The sequence below is a fragment of the Ceratosolen solmsi genome, unplaced genomic scaffold (assembly GCF_000503995.2).
Source record: "Ceratosolen solmsi marchali unplaced genomic scaffold, CerSol_1.0 scaffold27, whole genome shotgun sequence".
NCBI lineage: Eukaryota > Metazoa > Arthropoda > Insecta > Hymenoptera > Agaonidae > Ceratosolen > Ceratosolen solmsi.
This window is the reverse complement of record NW_011948426.1, coordinates 1,230,335-1,251,149: the sequence shown is the minus strand read 5'-3', so window position 1 is coordinate 1,251,149 and position 20,815 is coordinate 1,230,335. Positions and strand designations below refer to the sequence as shown.

Genomic DNA, 20,815 nt, shown 5'->3' with positions numbered 1-20,815 from the left:
CGTTGGTTGGTAATAATGGTAGTTGTGGTAGTAACAGTATTAGTAGTTGTAGTAGTTGTAGTAGTGGTAGTTGTAGTAGTAGCAATAATAATGGTAATGGTAATAGTGGTTTGGTAGCGGTAGTAGTAGTAATAATAAACATGCAATGTATTTTATAAAATAGTTTTGAAAATGATCACTTTAAAAATCTCGTGATCAAAACATTATATATCATTTTCCAAGATAATTGTATATGATCACCGACAATGGAAGCGAGATGATAACGATACTTCCATTTTATTTTTAATATAAAACAATCGTTAAATGACTGTTAAAAATATATATTCTTTTGTTTGTAATCAAATAAGAAAAATATATAAAAAAATATACTACTGTAATCAATGTAAATAATAATGGCAACCCATGCAAAAAATTTTTTCATTCGGTTGAAACAATAAATATTTAGAAAAAAGCCCGCAGGATCTCACGAAGAAAATTATTTACATGTACATAATATTTGTAAAGGCAAGCAATTTCACTCTGAATACAACGTCCGAGCTCGATTCAAGGCGATAATGAATCTTAGACAGAGACCATGAACAAAATTAGCGCTTGAAATCTATTTCCTTTTAATTTTATGTAACATGGACTTTTTCATACCAATCATACACAACAACATATCTGCAGACGCATAATAGCATAATAAGAGTAAAAAAAAAATTTCTCGAGAACATACTGATTGTTAGTTTTACATGGATGTATGAAGTTTATAATATAAATTGAAACGGTATTATTTCGTTGATAATTAAATATTAGTTGTAAAATTATACATCATTTATTTGAATACTTGGTATATAAAATAAAAGTTCGAGAAGCGCCTCTTTCGGGGCAATAAAATTACTGCAATAAATTCAACATCATCGTAAAATTAAAAAAAAACTCTTGCTTCTGCTCAGGGTCCCTGATCTCAAAAAAGATGAACGATTAGTTCTCTCTGATGACTTACAGACTAAAAAAGTAATAACCGGATATCACAATACAAAAAGCACCGACGGGTGCCGCGATCTTTCTTTCCCTCTTGTATATGCGCGCGCGCGCTCGCCGTCTTTCACTTTCTCTCTGCGTATCTTAAAAAGCACGTTACATAGAAAGAAAGTAATGGATAAACACAGCTTATTATTTTCCACATGCAGCTCTCAAAAATTCGTTGTGCTGTTACTGCGATTGACCTTCTTGCCAAGGACACGCGACGACGTCCTCGTGGGCGTGGGTCTGAGCCTGTAGCCACCGTTGGCAACCCCAGTGTTCATCTGGCCATTATTAATGGCGACCATGTTGGGTGCGATGGTTTTCAGGCACTTGGCCGCCTCCTGGAGCTGCTTCGAGAGTATCTCGTTCTTGAGACGCTCGGCGTTCAGCTCGCGGCGCAACTGAGCTTTGGTCTTGTTGCCATTAGGGCTGAGGACCCGGTGTTGGATCAAGCTCACCGCGGACGGTCGCATCTCCGGGTTCGGATGGATCATTAGCTGAAAGGTATAATGAACGAGAATATAATAAAGAATAAGTCTAATTGGGGCTTACGAGTGGCCGAAATCTCATCTTGTTCCTTTTTATGACAATTATTTTCATGTGTTTAACTATTATTGTGTGGATGATTTTAATTCAAACGGCTTACGCCCGATACCGATTAATCATTGATGAATTTCAGATTTCGGATTTCGGATTTCGGATTCCTATTTTAAACGTGATTCATAATAATCATTGAACGTTCCGTTGCCTACGAACATCTTTAATGCGATTACTTATGAAACTGTAAGGATTAGAAATTTAGGCGTTAATATTACAACATAAATGAGGCGCATACTTTCTTAAAACTTTTCTTTCGATTAATTTCTTTATAATATAATTTCATTACAACTATATATAGAATAATCTAAATAAATAGATGTTACAACAATACAATAAATTTGTAGCTGAAGGAGATTATTGTTTTTTTTTTCTTTTTCTTTTTAAGATTATTATGGTGTATGTTTAAGCCTATCTTTGTGCTTATGATAGAGAGAGAGAGAGAGAGAGAGAGAGAGAGAGAGAGAGAGAGATTCAACATTGAATGGCAATGTAATGTGCAGGATACACATCAGAATGTCGACAAAATGTACCTGCAAATTGCAGAAATATCTTCTATTCGTGCACATAAAGCTCTTGCTTAAGCATTAAAACTGATGATAAAAAAAAAAAAAAATAAAAACTTAGATAAGGAATAAAAAATTAAAGCCGCGAATATGAATATCCAGTTGTTTGGGCGAATTTGAATTTATCATGCTAATATAGCTTTAAGTGTACCGAGTATTGATAGTTCGGCAATCAATAAAATAAAGTAAAGTCATATTTTTAATACAACCATTTGTACGATTCGTATATTAATTTTTGATTTTTGTATTGCTTGTGAAAATTCTATCACGGGCCCCGCCGCCTAACATTTAATCAAAATCTATGGACGACGATCGTGGCGATGGCAGCAATTACATCATCGCTGCGCGAATAAGCGCAATTATTGAAGGCAAGTAAGTGCACGCACCTTGAGCAAATCGTTGAGATCCCTACTGTACTGCGGCAGTTCCTTAAGGTGGCCCTTCCTGATGTCATGCCATTCGGGTCCATTTTTGGGCAACGGACCACCACCAGCCGCCTCATACATTGTCAGTCCCAGTGCGAATATGTCAGCCTTCGTCAGGTGCGTAATGTCCTCGTGGAGGATCTCGGTCGGTAGATACCTGCAGTCGCCCTCCTCCACCTGCGGGTTGTTTATCGAAGTGACGTGTCCCAGATCGCCGATCTTGTAGGTGATCTCCTCCTCAGTCTCTTCTTCGTCAAAGCCGTCGTCGGCCGAATCGTAGTTCACTCGCAGCTGACTCTTCTCTCGCGATATGAATATGTTGCCTGGCTTGATGTCCATGTGCACTGCTCATTGAAAGAAACAACGTCGTCCCATCAAGCATTCTTCGCAATGGCAAATTTTAGGCGCGGGTAAACGCGAGGTGCTGCTGCTTTTATAAAATTTCCCATTGCGCGCTTATATATTTATATATCTATATATCTATATATATATATATATATATATATATATATATATATATATACACACACACACGCACACGCACACTTTTTTTCTTTATTTTGTTATTTCGGCATTTAAATATTAAATATTAATTATTAGTTATTTTGTTCAAGTTCGATCGCACCAATTCGCGTAAAAGTAAAAAATTGCTCGAGTAACACTAACACAAATAACACAGCGCGTGAATTATCAAACAAGAATGTACCAAACATTCAGAGATAGTACGCTTTTAGAAAGCAAATTAATAAATTAATTCCTCGAGGCTTGACTAACTACTCGAGCATCGATTCTCCATAGATAACGACGAAGCAAAAAACCTACCCAACTGCATGCTGTGAATGTATCGGAGACCCTCGGCGATGTGCAACAGGAGCTGCCGAATCTCTGCCTCGGAAAAGTGCCTCTTCTCCTGCCTCAAATTGTTAATCGCGTCCGCCAAACTGCCACCGTTGCAATACTCGTTCTGAATGATCATGTGATTGTCCTCCGCCCAGGCTGAATAGTACCTGACGACGTGCTGGTGCTTACCCAAGACCGCGTGCGCGTATACCTCGTTCAGCGCGTTCTTCTCGTTCACGCTGCCCGCCACCGGCTTTATGCTCTTTTTCACAGCGTAGTTGCAGCCATCGAGCCGGTGCGTGCACTTGTAGACGGAACCGAACTCACCGGTACCTAGGAGCTCCAGCTCGAGGAATTCCTGGTAATAGCGCGAGATATTTGATTCGTGAAGGGCGACGCGTTTCGTTGGCTGCTCGAGATCGTTATCCGACTCCTCCGAGTCTATCAGGTCAAACTTTGGTATTCGCAGCTCTGGCGACCTATGGGTATATAAGAATAGAAGTAAATTATTGTTCGTGTTCGTACTTTGTCTTATAGCATAAAAGGCACTTTGGCGTTTACACTTGCTAATGAAGCATCGACTACGAGTATTAGATCCTTGATTATTATTGCACAATTATATATTGAATAAAATTGTGTCAGCATTTATATTGAAAGCATAAATGAAGAAAGAGAAAGAGAATGTTTATTTTTCATATTGTAACTTGCTAATGGTTACTATCGCATTATTACTCGAGTTACATTGGTAAAATGTGTACAATATTTTTATTTTCCATCGTTTAAAGCTAAATAGAAGAAGAAAAATAATTTAATATTAGCTGTATTTTCAGAATTTAAATGCAAAAAAAAGAAAGAAAAAAAAAAACAAAAATTGAAATATAAACATCAAATAACATAATATTAAAGGTTCTATCGTAATCGTTGGTTATTTATACTCGTGATTATTAATGACTATTCTTGTTGTTTTCTTGTACTGTTCCCATGCACCTACGCCGGTTGTATTTTGATTACCCATTATTAAGATATAAATAAGTTTTCAAGAAAATCCCTTTAAACAATGACGCATTCAATGATAATAATAAGAAATAAATACAAACATATTAAGCTCAAGTAGAAGCACGCAGGCTAATAAAAAATAAATACGAATATAAATCATCTAATGCACTGGATTAAAGTAGAAAATTATAAAATTCAGAACGATAAGCTATGCAATAAAAGAATTCTTAAACGAGTATCTCCAATTATGTCGACTCACCCAACTAAACTTCGTTTGGATCTGGTTCTCTTCCTCGCAGTGAGTAGCATTCCATTTGGAGTAAATGGATTGATGTTTGCCGTTGGCTTATCAGATTTGCTCTGGTACGAAGACGGGACAGCTTTAGGCTTATCCGGATGAAACAGCCTCGAACATTTATTTGGTATAGGTGTGTGCATTGCGCTTTTTTCAATTAGCGTTTTTGGTGTTGCGGGCGAGTCGAATAGCCTTAACGCACGTACTCGCTTGTAAGGTGGACTACATGCTAAGATCACTCTGCATTGTGGGGCTCCCTCGCGGTGTCCTTGCTTAATTCCCATAGGACCTGTTCCAACATAAGCATTTAGCATTTGAAAATCAAGAATCGAATAACCGGTCGAACGTTATAACCAATGAATAATAATAATTATCGACGGCTTATTATAATCAAAGTAAATTTGTAGTTTTGGAAATTGTCTCAATGCTATTGTGTCAATGCCCTACAAATTTATAGAGTACGCTGTAAGTTTGTTCATACATTGTATCGGGCACATTATAAAAAATGTATTAATGTTAATGAATTCAATGCATGGCAAACAAAGAATCATGCTTTGGATTCAGATAAATTAATTTCAACGAGAATACATGTATTTTGCTAATAGCAGATCGGGCTACATAATATAATATCGATCTCATTTTAATAGTATCGTTTTACTTTCATACGACACGAGCATCAAAATCAATGTCACACGACTCGCATGAAGGACTTATTGCTCTAAGAAATAATGTGCAATAACTAGTGCGATTTCGTTACACTAGATAAGTAATAGGTACGATCTAGTAAATTCAAATTATCTTTAAAAATTTGACTACAATTACAAGTAAGTAAGGCATATAAAAAATTGTATTTTATATAGAAATAAGGTTTAACGTTGTTTTTTTTTGGCCTACGGTACATTTTTTACAGCGCAAAGTCAATGAAAAAGTTCATAGGATTACTCAATTTTATAAATATTGAAAATAAAATAGATACACTAGGCATCTAGGGGAAAAAAAGCATTTTACAATTCTAGTTTATTTAAGCAGTTTCGTTGATAAATGCGGAATCAAATGTTGAAAATTATTACAAAGCTTGCGATTCAAAAAACAGACAAACAAACAAACACCTCCAAAGCATACATCTTATCTTAAAAAGAATACCCTAATATTCTTAATTGTATAATTGTGTAAGGAGAAGTGGATTTTTTTTTCATTGTTCTACAGGCAGATTATCGTTTTAGAATAGGAGGCAATTTTTAAATTTGCCTCGTGCAACTTTACCAAAGCGACTCCATTATTAACTACGCATAATGAAATATCAATGTAGCACACTTTAGGACATGGATTTTACAATAATTACTATTTAAGCCAATTATAAAAAAACATTATATAATAACGATAATTGTTTCGTCACTTGCAATAATTGTCTGGCATCAAAAGAATTTCGATAAAAGTAATTTCGACTAAATTATTTACCCTTAGTTTATATAAGGTTGAAAATTAATTGTCAGCATAACGATAATTAAAATTCTTAACGATTCGTTATTCCGATACTATTGCGTTGGCATTATCTAAAATGATATTAACAGTTTATATCTTTCAACCAACCCATGCACATCGTGGTCACATTATAACATAGATTTTCAGATTCTCCAATTATTAAAGTTATCATTAATATTGTTATTACTACAGTGCCTTGCATTTATAATGAAATTATAAAATAATTCATCGTTAGAGCAAAAAATTAAAACGTAAAATATGTGCAAATACGCCATTATTTTTTTGAAAAACTAGAGCAATTAATTACATTCGCATAAGGTGTTTCCTGTTTTATACAAATTTGAAGATGCGTTGTAACAATGTTCAGCTGCAACGATAGCATCTAAGTACAAACGATTCGATTATATATGCACCATCTATCATCCCAGCCCATAAACTATGAAAAATCAAAGCTCAAACCGCGATTCACACTTTCTCTTAACGCATTGTAAGATTAATACGCTAATCTCTACCAAATGCCAATCTCCACAAAGCGATTAACTTAACTTTTGTTAACCCTCGTGAGCTTGAATACTTGCTAACGCATTGATTAAGAAGAAACGGAGATCCATGTCCCGAGAAAATTGTGATGGCCGACAGACGAAAATGTACGAGCGCAAAATTGCAAAATTCCTCGAGTCGACAACGCTACAAGAGTAGCCACGCGTACGCGTCACTAAAATATATCCACGTAGCGCGCGAGACTCCCCGTCGAGAAAGAATCCCATCACGACGGAGGGGCGAGCACATAGTGGGAAAGTAGGGGCGCCGAGCAGTAGGAGAAGAGACACGGAAGCTTATGACATCGGGGCCGTCAATACCAGGCAGTCGTACCTGTCAACATAACCGAGGGCGTCCTGTCACTGGACCCGGAGCCCGTCGGCTCAGCGGCGGCGGTGGCGGCGCCGCCATCACCACCACCACCGTCGCCACCACCGCCGTCGTCACTGAAGTCCATGCCGTTGTCGAAGGAGAGCTTCCTCGGCTGGGGCAAATGGAGAAGGAGGTCGGCGGTGCCACACGCCTCGAGGTCCTCGGTCGATGTATCGAGCGCGCACACGTCATCGACGTCGCAGCCGGAGCTGTTGGTCGTGCGGCAGCTGATGTTCAGCTCCTCGTCCTCGATGTCGCGCGCCTCGTAATGCTGCTGCTGCTGCTGCTGCTGCTGCTGCTGCTGCTGCTGCTGCTGCTGCCGCCGCTGCTGCTGCATGCTTCCGGCCCCCGGCTGATCACCATTAAAGTCGCGACTCGCTCTGGCGACGTCCACGTCCGTTGCGCCAAAGAGACGGGTCCTTCCGAGAGATAGTCGAGGAGTCGGAGCCCTCGCGCATACGCGCTGCAGGTTTACCTCCGTGTATACGCGGCTCTCGCACCTTGGTCTCGGCTTTAACAGCTAATTCAAGAATGTAAGCGTTAGGACAATCGGGATCGGGGAGCGGTCGGTCCGACCATTGCCTGCCTCTCGTCGTCTCAGCTCAACTGCTCTGACGTCATCTGCTCTGTAAATTTGATCCGTTGTGCTTGAATTTGAAAGATAGACACTCTTTCTCTCTCTCTCTCTTTTATCCCTTTATTAATAAAATCGTGTCCATTAGCGTTTGGAGCGGCAGTATTTCGAATGGCGAGTGCCCTCAGCGGAATTGGGCCCAATTTATTTTGGTTGTCTCGTACGAGAAAGCAGTGTGTTGAAATTGCATTCAAAAAAAAAAAAAACAAACAAACAAACAAAGATACAAAAAAGGGCACAAAAAAATAAAAATTCCTTAACCCTCGACTCGCTCTAGACGAGACTTTCGACTCGTGTATTTTGTTCCAAGGTCATCCGTAGTTAGTAAACGTGATTTTAACGTAAGGTAGAGTGATGAAGCGCAAGTACCAATCTGACGACGGAGTGGGGCTTTCATTGAGTACAATTACAAAGTAAAGCTCGAATGGGTAATTACACTACTCCAGCATTGAACAAACGTCTGTGCTTTGTCAATTAAGCAAGCCCCTCAGTCGTCATAATGTACATTCATCGATTTATCCCCCATCAATCATCAATATTTCCGCCGTCACCGCCGCCGTCGCCGCCGCAGCTGAGCCTACTCACGGTGACGAGAGTCGTAACAACATGAAATTACATTGCACTGCCTCCACCCACCCACCCACTGGCGCAGCAAAATTAATGAAGTGATCAACGGCGTTACACGTCGTATCGGATGTGTATCAATCAGCCCAATTTACGAAACTATTTAACAGCTCGTGATTTTTATCGTTTATCTTAATATTTTTCCCCCATTTTACGTAGCAATATTATATGAATATGGATAGTTTCGACGGTTGGTCCTGGATTTATGCCCCCGGAAGCCCGCTACTATTACAGCAAGATTATGATTTAAAACAAAACAAAAAACAAACAAAAATTGTATATTATAAATAATAAAACAAAAAGAAAAGGAAAGAAGAAAAAAAAGAAGCCACGGATCTACCGTATTGGCAGATGAGAAGCTCTTAAAATAGGCGAGACAAAAATGCATTAAAGCAAAAGGAATGGGAGACCGGTAGCGGCCGCCGCCGCCGCCGCCACCGCCACCGCCGCCACCACTGCCGGTCTCCTTAACTATGAAATACAAATCTACATTTTTGTAACACCATTCGTGAATTGATAATGCAAAAATAAAAGCACATTGGTAAACTTCTTTAATATCGAGAGCAACTCGGAATAAGATGCTATAAAGTCGGGTTAGTTCCGTCATTGTCGAGCACACGCGTACACAAGAGAGAATAATGAGGAGGAACAAAAAAAAGAAAGGAAGGAAAAAAATGAAATGGCTGTTTGGCTGCTTGTGATGCCGGGCGGTTCTCGGTTGAGCCCTGCCTTCAACAACCCACGCACGCACGCACTCACGCACGCACGCACGCACGCACGCACGCACGCACGCACTCACGCACGCTCGCACTCACATTCTCACTTAATCTCGTACTCACTCTCACTCACTCGCTCGCTCGCTCGCTCTCTCTCTCTCTCTCTCTCTCTCTCTCTCTCACGCGCACACAGTCGCATCCAATCAGCCTCGTCCCGTCTCTTTTACTCTCTCTTTCTTTCGTTTTGCTCTCACCTCCTTGTTTGGATAAATCCTCGCGCGTATCAGGCCGCCAAACGAACGCCGATGCACGCCGTAAGGAGGAAGGTAAAAGAGGACAACGGTGCGCCTTTGAACCACGCTCACTTGTAACGACGCTTTCCCCCGAGTCGCGAAGCGGCACGAAAAACTGTTGTTATCCTTGCACAATGATGAGAACTGCTACTGACACGCGTAAAATTTGCGCAGACTCTCGGCCGAGCCCTGCTGCTGCTGCTACTGCTGCTGCTGCTGCTGCTGCTGCTGCTGCTGTCGCCGCTGCGTCCCGTATTCACGATACGTTCGTTATGTTATGGCGGTGGCCGCTCGCTCTCTCCTTACATTCAAAAGGGGAGAGAGCCACACAGAGAAAGAGAGAGAGAGAGAGAGAGAGAGAGAGAGAGAACGAGCGTGAGTAAGAACAAGAGGGAGCACGAGAGCGGCTCTGGAAGGGAGGGAGAGAGAGCGAGACAGACAGATAGACAGAGCGAGTGAGAAAGAGAGAGCGTGCGTATGAGCGAGTAAGTGTGAGCGAGAGGGGGGGGGGTACGCGGCTGGCACGATAGCCCCGTGATGAGACGCTTGACCAATTAGAAAGCGGCTTTCAAAATCCGGCAACGGGTGAGGTTATGGAAGATGAGCAGCTATTGGTTCACTGGCGAACGGCTCGACAATGGCCGCTTAGACGAGCCGTGCAAGAGCCTGCCGAGGCTCGCCGGCTACTATACTCATTACCGCTACGGAGCTTAGCCCTATAAAATCGACGGCCATCCTGGCCCTTTTCTCGTATCGCGTTTTTCTTCATACGTCGTCCAGCATCCCCGTCAAAGCCTCTTATCCTCGAATTCAGGACTCTCGCATACTCACTTCCTTCTTAATTTTCTTCCGACCGTCCTTCCTACCTTCATTCATTCCTTCCATCCTTTCTTCCTTCCTTCCTTCCTTCCTTCCGTCCCTTCCTTTCTTCCTACTTTCCTTCTTTCACTCCTTTCTCTACCGATTTCTTTCTTACTATATTATGTTTTGATGAGTGGGGGAAGGGTGGGGCGATGAGGGGGAACCTGTACACATGCCTTATCGCGACGGTATGAATATTTACGCTAGGACACGTTTTTTTCTTTCGACGCGACATGCGACTTTTGATTCCTCCAAACCCCCCCCCCTCCGCCACACACACACACACACACACACACACACACACACACTCTTGCCGCCTCAGCTGAGCTGTCGTAACTAAACATTCGTACCAGTCATAAAACTAGCGAAATCCAGAGCTTCGTTTTACAAATATGAGGGATAATGGACTTTTGAATAACGTAGACTACGAGTATTGGCGACCCATTTCTAATAGCTCGTCGATTATGTCAGACAGCGATGATGTTATTAAAGAATTCTTGCAAAATGGAAACCTGTCGTTATTGCGATTCTGAAATAAAATGTAACACATAACTTATAATACTTTATGGCAATTACAATGCGATAATTGAAATAGTAGTCCGTCATCTATCTTGTCACGTGTATAATAAAATGTGCTTGCTTGCAGTATGATAAACAATTATATTTATAAAGCAAAAAATCATTTCTCGAAAAGTTTTTGTAAATAAATACGTTAAAATAACTTTCATGCAAGGACAAAACGTAATACGATAATTTCGATGAAATCTCGTATTACTCGCCTAAAAAGATACAACTTGGAATAATCAAAACATTTTCTAAGCCAAAGCTAAACAATTTTATTTTCATGGCCAATTTCACGAAATTACGATAATCCTTACCACGAAAAAAATATATATATATACTTTTTATTTTTATTTTGTCGTCGTTGTTATTACTATAATTTTTTTTTTTAATTTTTTTTTTTTTTTTTTTTTTTTTTTTTTTTTTTTTTTTGTCATTATACATTTGGACAACGTATTTTAAATTATTGTCACGTGTACGTGTTTTCTTTTTATAGAATAGAATTAAAAAAAAAAACATACGATTAATATGTTGCATGTTTTGTCAGCTTGACAATTACAATAAGTGCGTTGATACGTTGCCTTAGTAGATTTAACAAACAACTTTTGTTTTACTCCCATTGTTATTATTTTCTTTATAAATTGAATGCAAATTCTTATTACTATCGACATTTCATTGGTGAAGCGTAAATAAAATATGTTTAGAATTTACCGAAACTGCGATGTAAGTTTAACGGTCGTAAAAAGGAAATTCCCGTCCCATTGAGTCGGATATATCTTGTAAATTGCGAAACAAACATAAAGTCGCGCATGCGCGAGCCGATCGTTTAAAACCACGAAAATCTTGTACAGACCTGCAATTTTCCTCGTCGCGCACCACGTACAACTGTAAAAGTACACTCGGTCCTACCAATTCTCTCTTCACGTGTTCATCTCCCTCTAGCGCTATATCTACCCTCTCGCTCTGCCACCTCAAAACGTATAAAATGCAAAACGCATTATCCCCCTTACCCGATCGCTCTCACTCTCACTCTCTCTCTCTCTCTCTCTCTCTCTCTCTCTCTCTCTCTCTCTCATTCCCTTTCCCCTCCTCCTCCCTACCCAACGACGATCGCCCATTCTCTTTTTCTTCTCTCTCTCTCTCTCTCTCTCTCAACCTCTCTCTCTCTCGTTCTCACCGTTTACAATCTGCCATGCGTCATCTGCACCTTGCCGAAATGCATCGGCAGACAACCCCTGTTTTCCGAGACCCTCTTTTTATCATTATTTTTTGGCTTTGTTTTTATAAACAGCCAATGATAGATGAACAAAAAATATGTTTACATATTTAAGACTGACAATGCGTTTTCATTACATGTATTTATTGGATATGTACAATAACGGTAAAGATCATTTTTTCTTCAAAGTATTAAAGAATCTTTGAAAAATAGTTTCTTCAATATTATTCGATTTATTGTAAATGCATATATAAAAATTGGAATTTGATTCATTTGAATTGTTTTCAATTGTTTTTTTAGGTAAAGCCTACTAAAATACGATCGTTATACGCGTTACTTTTGTTAACGGCAAAAGCGATGGTTTTTTTGCAAAATTATTATAATTTTTTAATAATTTAAAAAGATGTATCTACCTCCGGTTATTACCCCTATCTCGTTAATCTGTTTTAACAAAAGTTTATATATTTGAATTTAATTTTCATAAACAATAGGCCGTCCGAACGTATTAAATATGAATTAATTGTAAAAACAATTGGTATTAGAAACAATTGGTCGATAAATTCAACGATCATATTAAGAACGATGTTTTGAATATTCTTCAAGCAGAATAAATAAATTACCTATGAAGAGTTGATTTTTGTAAAGAAAATTTTTATAAAAGACAGATTCTTTTCAAGAAAGCAGGTCGCCTTTTCCCCCTTGACCTTCTCACGTTCGTTGAAACTTTTTTCTTTCATTTTTTCTTTATTCAAAGATTTTTACAGTCTTTATCTTTTTCTTCTTCTGTTTTTTTTTTTTTCTTTCTTTTTCTTTTTTACGAAAATTACGGCAATTACGGTCGTATATTTTCATGATATTTCCTTTCGGATAACATAATTTTGAGAAGCGACAGGTGATTTAAAAAACTTACCTGTATTAACGTCTCTTTTAAAATTTGCTTTGATATAAGATAGAAAGTTTTGTAAGGAAATAGGGGAATTACAAGTTTTTAAATATTTTAATAATGAAAAAAAGCCTATGAAATATTTTGTATTAAAATCTATGCGTGTATAAGTTTAGAAAGAGGTTGTGTGTGTATGCGAGAGAGAAAGAGAGAGAGAGAGAGAGAGAGAGATACGACGTTTATATAGTGTTGTTTATTGACTTATTTGTCGTCAAGTTTTTCATTTCATTGCTCTTGCCTTCAACAAGAGTCTGACGTAGTCATAAGTTGACTCAACGCGAGCCAAATGCGAAAATAATAACCATATGAATGGTAGATGTGTTGAAAGTCCATCTCGTTCGTTCTGGATAAAAATGGTATATCAATTCTCAAAAAATATCCACCTAATAAATGCTTAGGAGACGTTAGCCATACCATCGGTAAAGTTTCTTTAACTTTCATTGCTCCAACAAGTTAACTCTAACAACAAAATTAAAAATCTGACAGATAAAAAGCCTTGGCCTTAGATCGTAAGATAATTAGATGATTAAAAGCTGCTCAAACAAACACAACGATCGCTGGCCGGAGTAGCTGGAGTAAAGGGAAGAAATGGAAAAAAAAAAAAAAAAAAAAAAAAAAAAAAAAAATCTCTTTAAAGTACAGAGGCGCGGAGAAGGTATTTTAAAATTTAAAACACGTGGCTCTATTTGCGATGAGTTGATGTGCGATAAAAATGCGCGTCCCGATGAGCGTAAAAGAAAATTAATTATATAAATGAGAAAATACGCGATGCAAAGTGGTAACATAACGCAAAACACGAGAGGTTCAGAATTTTTTAAAAAGCAGGTCTACCCCGCACTCCCTTTGCTCATGATTTAAGCGCTTATGGCTGCCTCTCGCTCTCCAACACGTGTGGGTGCAAAAGCGAGAGAAGGCGAGCGATAAACGTTGTTCACGTTGTTGGTCGTGGGGTGGGCGGGCGGGGAGGGGAGTAGTCGACCTCGGCAATAATAAAGGAATTTTCCCTATCCGGGACAGCTGCAACCTGCGTAGCCTGTTGCTGTTGCTCTCTGCCTCCACCCCTCGTACCGTCGCCGCCCTCTCTTCCGCCCGGCACAGTGCTCTCGTCACCCTCCCTCGACACCCCTTCGTATTTGGGCATAAGGAGAGAGGGTGGCGCAAAAGGGGGATCTCGGGGGTTCTCGAAGGTGGGCAATTCGAGGGGCCATGCGTAGCCGGTAAGACGTCGCGCCGTTGACGACGTAGCCGAGCTCCCCTTGTCTTTGGGCCCACATTTATTATTTCCTTGGCTTCGTTCTTACTCCAATGAAGCTGACGGGAGGAACTAAACTGGACCTGGTTTTATGCGCAATTGTGAGCGGCGTAATCGATGTAATTAGATAGGGCATCGGATGGGTTGTTTTGCCTAGCGTACGACGATATCGGGCCAAGATTTAGCCTAGCGTGGGAGGGGCGGGGAGGTGTTTGCAATTTGGATTAATTAATTCTGGCTAATTATTGAGGCAATGTAAATGGAACTCGAGTAATTCCGATAAATCGTCCTCGTAATAATTAGGGCAGGCATAAAGTCACTTGCGATGCTCGATCGAGCTACTTATATCTTTGATAGTCTTATCTATTGGGAATTGCTATATGTTTCTTCTTTCTTCATTGCCTCGCTTTTCCTTTCCCTTCCCTTCTCTTTTATCACAAATCGACGGGGCTAATGACTAAATTCTCTATAAACACTCTTAAAGTATTTTATTTATTTCTGATAATGAAATGTACAGGACTAACTCTATCTCCATTTTAATTCAAGTCTTCGGAGCATCCTGCGAGGACCTAATGGCCTTTAAAGAAATATTTTTATTATCCTACCTTCCTGGGATATTTACATAGAGTAGTGTTATTTCACGAGGAGTAAGAATAATCTTAACTTAAGCTGTTTGCATTTTCTTTCTTGCAATAAGCTTGCCATATTTTTTTTTTTTTTTTTTTTGTCATATTTCACGAGTGACAATCATTATTTACCTAAATGTGTGTTAGTATGCATTTCTCGACTTGGCTAACTTTTAAATCTCGGGTTAATTTTTTATTATTATATTCTAATAATATCTGTATGGCAATGTTGCAATAATACTAAAGCTTTACTATCGTTCGTTTTTTCAGTTTGACTGGGTGTTAGCAACAATACGAAACTTGACGTTTGCCCCCAAAAAGACTTTATGGATTATCCGTTTTTATAATTTCTTATGATTTTATGACCTTACGAGGCTTTATGGCCGCCTCGATATGACTGGATATGTATGTATTGATGAAAAAAGAAATTCTTCCATCTCTTCCCCATATGCAGCATTTTATTTATTATATGGCTTACATTTATTTTTATCATTTGAATATTATTTCTTTATATTTTCTAAATATCTTCGAGATGTTGTTAATTATTAATTTCTGACTTTTAATTAAAAAAATGCTTCGAAACAATCACGTGTACCCAATGCGAATGCTATTTTCCTTATTGCAAAATCTATCTAACGAATAAGTTCATATCAATATAAGTTCAATAGCATTAATATTTTATTAAAATTATTATTTTTTTTTTTTAACACCATATTTCCAATAATTAAAGTTAAACCCGTTTCATTAATAATTTCATTGCCGTTATTTTTTTTTTTGTGTCTGATATAATTTCGTTTTAATAAATGTAAGAAAATCATAGTAAATGCAACGATTGGCGGCGTTTGCAATTAGTCGTTGTTATTGTATGTTTATTTGGTATTTGAACATTTATTGGAAACGAAAGACATCGATGATAATCAAAATATATTTTAAACCCAAAAGATTGTAAAAGAAAATGTCGATATTACGCATACAAATATATTCGAAATGCAACCTTCGTGTAAAATTAATGACAATAAGTTGTTGTTTTTTTTTTTGTTTAAATTGCCTCTAAATGTAAATAAAAAACAAACTTTTCATAATAAAGAGAAATGCCAACTTTTTAAGTAAAGATTATTATTCTTATTCCTCGTGAAAGAACACTAGTCTATGTAAATATCCCAGGAAGGTAGGATAATAAAAATATTTTTTTATTTTTCTTCTAAATCAAGAAAAAAAAAATCTGTAAAATTTCTTTCGTGATTTTGATCCTCTTTGAACACACTGCCATTACATATAATTCCGTGATATTGCGCTGTCTCCCTTTCTTCGTACATTCATTCGGAAAGAGAATCGTTGTATTTTAAAATTTAATAGCATATTAAAAATCATACTACTGATAAGATTTTTCTATCGTATAAAACGATGTTTATCTATCATTTTTACAAATTAACTCTCCGACTTTTCATTTATTTACTGAAGACAAATAAAGCGTCAATAAAGATTTGTACATTAAAAAATTATTAAACAAAATTTATATTTAATTTAATGGATCGTTCAATTTTAACATTAATTTATGACTCATGGAGCTCATTTATAATATTATAAATAATGTATTTATTATTAGTCACGATAGATAATAATTTTCCTGCATCGATAATGTAGTGGAGGAGTATATTAAAATTTTCAAATACTAACGTCGTCTATATTTCAATATTTTTATATATAAAAAAACATTTTTAATAATTGATATATTTATTTATGGTAAAATACAATATTGTATTGTCATACACAATGTTCTTAAAAATTAAGTCATGACAAAATTAAATATATTTATTAAATTTTATATATCTATGAATCTGTATGAATTAAGCATCAAAATAAAAATATGATATCCGAGTTGAAAATTCTAACAATATCATCTAATTTAAAATCATTTAATTTATATTGTATTTAATGAATATTGTTTGTCATAATAAGAAAATTCATAAAAAAAAAACTTTATCTGACGTTTCTACGACAAAAAATTAAATAATTTTATCAACGTTTTTAATTGTATGTTATCATGAAATTAGTATATGATAATAGAATTTATATCTCTAATGTCTTAATAATTTATTAAGTTCAGAAATAATACAATGAACAATTTAAAGTCGAACGAAATAAACAAGGACGAAGATAAAATTATAAAAACATTAATTAGGCTACACACACATGCGCGCGCGCGCGCGCGTATGCTAATATATTCACTTGTAAATATACGCGCGCACATTCAGGCGCACATTCGCTTACAAATGCGCGCGCGCGCACGCACACACGTTCATATATATTCAAATATAAATATGCGCGCGCACGCACGCGCGCACGCGCATGTATATATTCACTTGTAACTATACGCAAACATACGCACACGCACGCACGTATATACGCATAAAATATGCGCGCGCATACACACACACACACACACATATATATATATATGTTCACTGATAAATGCGCGCACGCGCACGCTCCTGTACGTGCAGTTACGCAAACACATATGTTTATATATTTCATTTTATACTCAGGCGAAAGCATTCAAAAGACTCCAGCCCGCAATTACGAAATTTTGCGTATAAATTTTGTACAGCTGATTCGTGTTTTGTGATGTTTTTCCAACTTTTATTCGTACGAATAACACGACACTTTGTCCGATTAGGTTAGGTCGTTTCAGTCAACGTCATAGTGTTTTCCACGACACTTATTTCTTCCGTGTATTCTAGTTTCATTGTGTTCATTGTTTGCATTTAAAAACGTTTTAGCTATCGAGTAATCATGCCATCCATAGCACTTGACATTTCTGGAGAAATTGATAATTCATACAAGAAAGATCCCCAAATAGGGAATGGGTAAATTTTTTACTAATGTTTATATATTTTGCCTTTTAGGACACATACGCCCATTTGTGTACATGCGATACAATAAGTGATTTATTGTTTTATTGTTGTATTTCTTTACGGGGCCATCGAAAGTTATACGTATACAATAATTTTTATGGAAAATATAATGAAAAAAGTTCATTTATCTTTAGAGGAATATTATTTTGGTATTGGCCATACAAATTTCATAATAATATACAAATGTCATTTTTTGTCTTGCAAATTTAAATGTAAATTGTAATATTTTTGGTTGATAATTTTGCGATGTTATGATATGCAATTACAAAATTACATTTTTCTTAAGTATATGTGTGTGCATATATACATATTAATTCAATGGATTATATAATATTAGTATAGCAAAAATATTTCTTAATAAAATTGGTATTCTATGATAATTGTATGATTTTATAATAAAAAAAATCTTTGTGATCTTAGTATAGCCTAATAGAAAGAAATTAGAAAAGTAGTGCAGATATTTTATTAGTATCGGCATTATATATTTGGATATTTCGATTAATTTGTCGTTATGTATTTTCTATAGATTTGAATTTCCTCAACTGCCACTTGTTCAACTTGGTTATCCACAAGCTCAGGAATGGATTCAACATAGAAAGGCAAATGTTAGACCGTGGTCATTATTTTTAAATACAAACAATATTAGAATTCCGCCAAACATTTCAAGACTGAGTAAACGTATTATGAAAAATATTGAATATTTCGAAACCAACTACTTTTTTGTGTTTATTGGATTAGTTATATATTGCTTGTAAGTATAATTATGTATAAGTAATTTGAACAAAGCAAAGAGCTTAGGAGTCTTTTTATTTACTTGTCTTTTAACATGGCATTGAATAATATATTGTTTTTATTAATTGAAAGGAGTAAATTGTTTAAACTGAAATATCTTCCTGTATTTACATATACGCTCCAGTCATAATTTTAAACAATTATAATCAAATCGATAACTTAAATAAGCCATAAGTTTAAAAAATAACTTTACAACATATTTTTTGAGAAACTGTTACAGTAGTGTTTTTTTATATCTTTTTAAAAATGTTTGTGAGTTCAATATTTATAAATTATGTTGTCAATTTCTTATACTATGGATATTGTTACTTTTAAATCATTATATTTTAATTTTTAGAATCACTTCGCCACTTTTACTACTAGCAGTCGCTGTTGCTCTTGGCACTTGTTATAAAGTATCTCAAATTCATGCTCGACAAGAATTAATAGTATTAAATCATAAGTTAACACTCGCTCAAGTATACGCGGTTATTGGCATTTGTTCTCTTCCACTATTTTATATTGTTGGAGCTGGAGCCGCACTATTTTGGGTATTAGGTATATATAAATATTTTATGTTATAGTAAATATTTTTTATGAATTATAGTAAGAAATTAATTTGAATTTATATGTGTTTGAACAAACAAGTTTTACTATTCAGAATGATTAAATATCAATTAAATTTTTTATTACAGGCGTTTCATGGTTTTTAATAACAATGCATGCATCATTCTACAATATCGATTCAGTGTTATGTCCTGGAGAGGATGAACTTCATTCGGTAATGCATGAAGTATAGCAAATAGATTCCTTAAATTTTTCCAACACTGTAAGCAATGACCATTAATTTGCTTATGATAGCTAACAATATAGTAAAAAGTGATGAATAACTATAAAAGTGAAGAGATGACAATTTTTGTGCAAACTTTACTGTTGTCATTAAACTGTATTAGAAATTTTTGAAGAAACAGTCAATTCAGTGAGTGATATATAATTTTGGAATAACGAGCAAGTAAAATTTATATAAAAATGCAATATGTTTGTATTGCTCACGATTGATTTGTTTAAACGCACTTTTATGAACTGTATAATAATTTACGAACTCTTAAATATATATATACATATATATATATTCAGATGCATATTTATGAAATACAAGAACTTTAAAGATTTATTTATATATACTTTTTAGTATAGAATATAAAAAATATAAATAATGTATATACTGAATTACGAGTATTTTTACAAAATTAAATAATTTTAATTGCATTATTACAACATTGTTTACATTCAACGTTTAATAGCTTAAACATTTTGCTATATTAAACATTGTATGCTTTGTTATTAGATTGCTTAAAATAATTTTATATAAAAATAATTATGTATACTCTAAATGTAGTTTGTAAAAAAAATTATTGAAATACACATTATATATTTTAATATTCGTATTAATATTTGTATAATTAATTGTTAATAATAGGTATTTTTAGACAATTTTTACGGAAAGTATATATATTTCAATATATTAATTTCAAACTGTATTACATTCAGAATTTTTATTTTATATTTCGCAACATGATATTTCCTGATTCCATGCAGAGTATAACCTCAAAATCGCCATTTTCCTTATATGTACATATTTTAAAATATACTTCTTACATAAAGTATAAACTTATTCTCTGTATGTATTATTAGAATACAATTGATGCAGTAACTATTTAAATACTATGACATATTTTTACCAAATAAAAATAATATAAAAAGTATGGCATGTGTTTTGTTATTTTTTTAATCCAAGTGATGAAATTACAGTTATGAAATTAGTCCGGTTAACACCGGTGAGTATGAACGATGATTTGCAATAAAAATAAATAAAATAGAAGAACGAAAATAAATATTCAAGTGGAAATTAAAATTATGATAAATCTAGATGTATAGGAAAAATTTTGAAAAATTGTAAAAAAGTTTTCAATTTTTGTTTTTTTTTTTATATATTTGCTAATATTAAATTTTAATTTATTATTTTCGGATATTTCTGAATTTACAATGCTATTTTTGTGCAGATAATTTTGGAAGAATCGAATGGGAGGTCGAGTGTCAAGTCGGTTATTTTTTCATCAATGAAAAGATAACGAAAATTATTAATTTTTTTCTTCTACCACTTTGAAGATTAATATTCTATTGTATATTTTTACTACACAATTATCAAAAGATAAGGTAATCGGACTACTTTTTTCTTTCTTTATTCATTATGTATGTATTTTCGTGAGAGTGAAGTTTGT

The 20,815-nt window shown here is 35.6% G+C and overlaps 2 protein-coding genes across 2 annotated transcripts; one reads left to right on the top strand and one right to left on the bottom strand.

Annotated features, from left to right (window-relative positions):
• Positions 1-783: 783 nt before the first annotated feature.
• LOC105363089 (wee1-like protein kinase 1-A) lies at positions 784-9,633 on the bottom strand. The gene is made up of 6 exons (XM_011500683.1): positions 9,350-9,633; positions 7,083-7,641; positions 4,692-5,016; positions 3,419-3,915; positions 2,558-2,940; positions 784-1,505 (listed from the first exon to the last, which is right to left on the bottom strand). Exons 2-6 carry the CDS (start codon positions 7,456-7,458, stop codon positions 1,176-1,178), a joined length of 1,911 nt encoding a protein of 636 aa, XP_011498985.1. The 5' UTR covers positions 7,459-7,641; positions 9,350-9,633; the 3' UTR covers positions 784-1,175.
• A 7,732-nt stretch (positions 9,634-17,365) lies between these two features.
• Positions 17,366-19,451, top strand: LOC105363088 (prenylated Rab acceptor protein 1). Its single transcript, XM_011500682.1, has 4 exons — positions 17,366-17,714; positions 18,289-18,513; positions 18,892-19,091; positions 19,229-19,451. The coding sequence occupies exons 1-4, from the start codon at positions 17,641-17,643 to the stop codon at positions 19,330-19,332; spliced, it is 603 nt and encodes a 200-aa protein (XP_011498984.1). The 5' UTR covers positions 17,366-17,640; the 3' UTR covers positions 19,333-19,451.
• Positions 19,452-20,815: the final 1,364 nt, after the last annotated feature.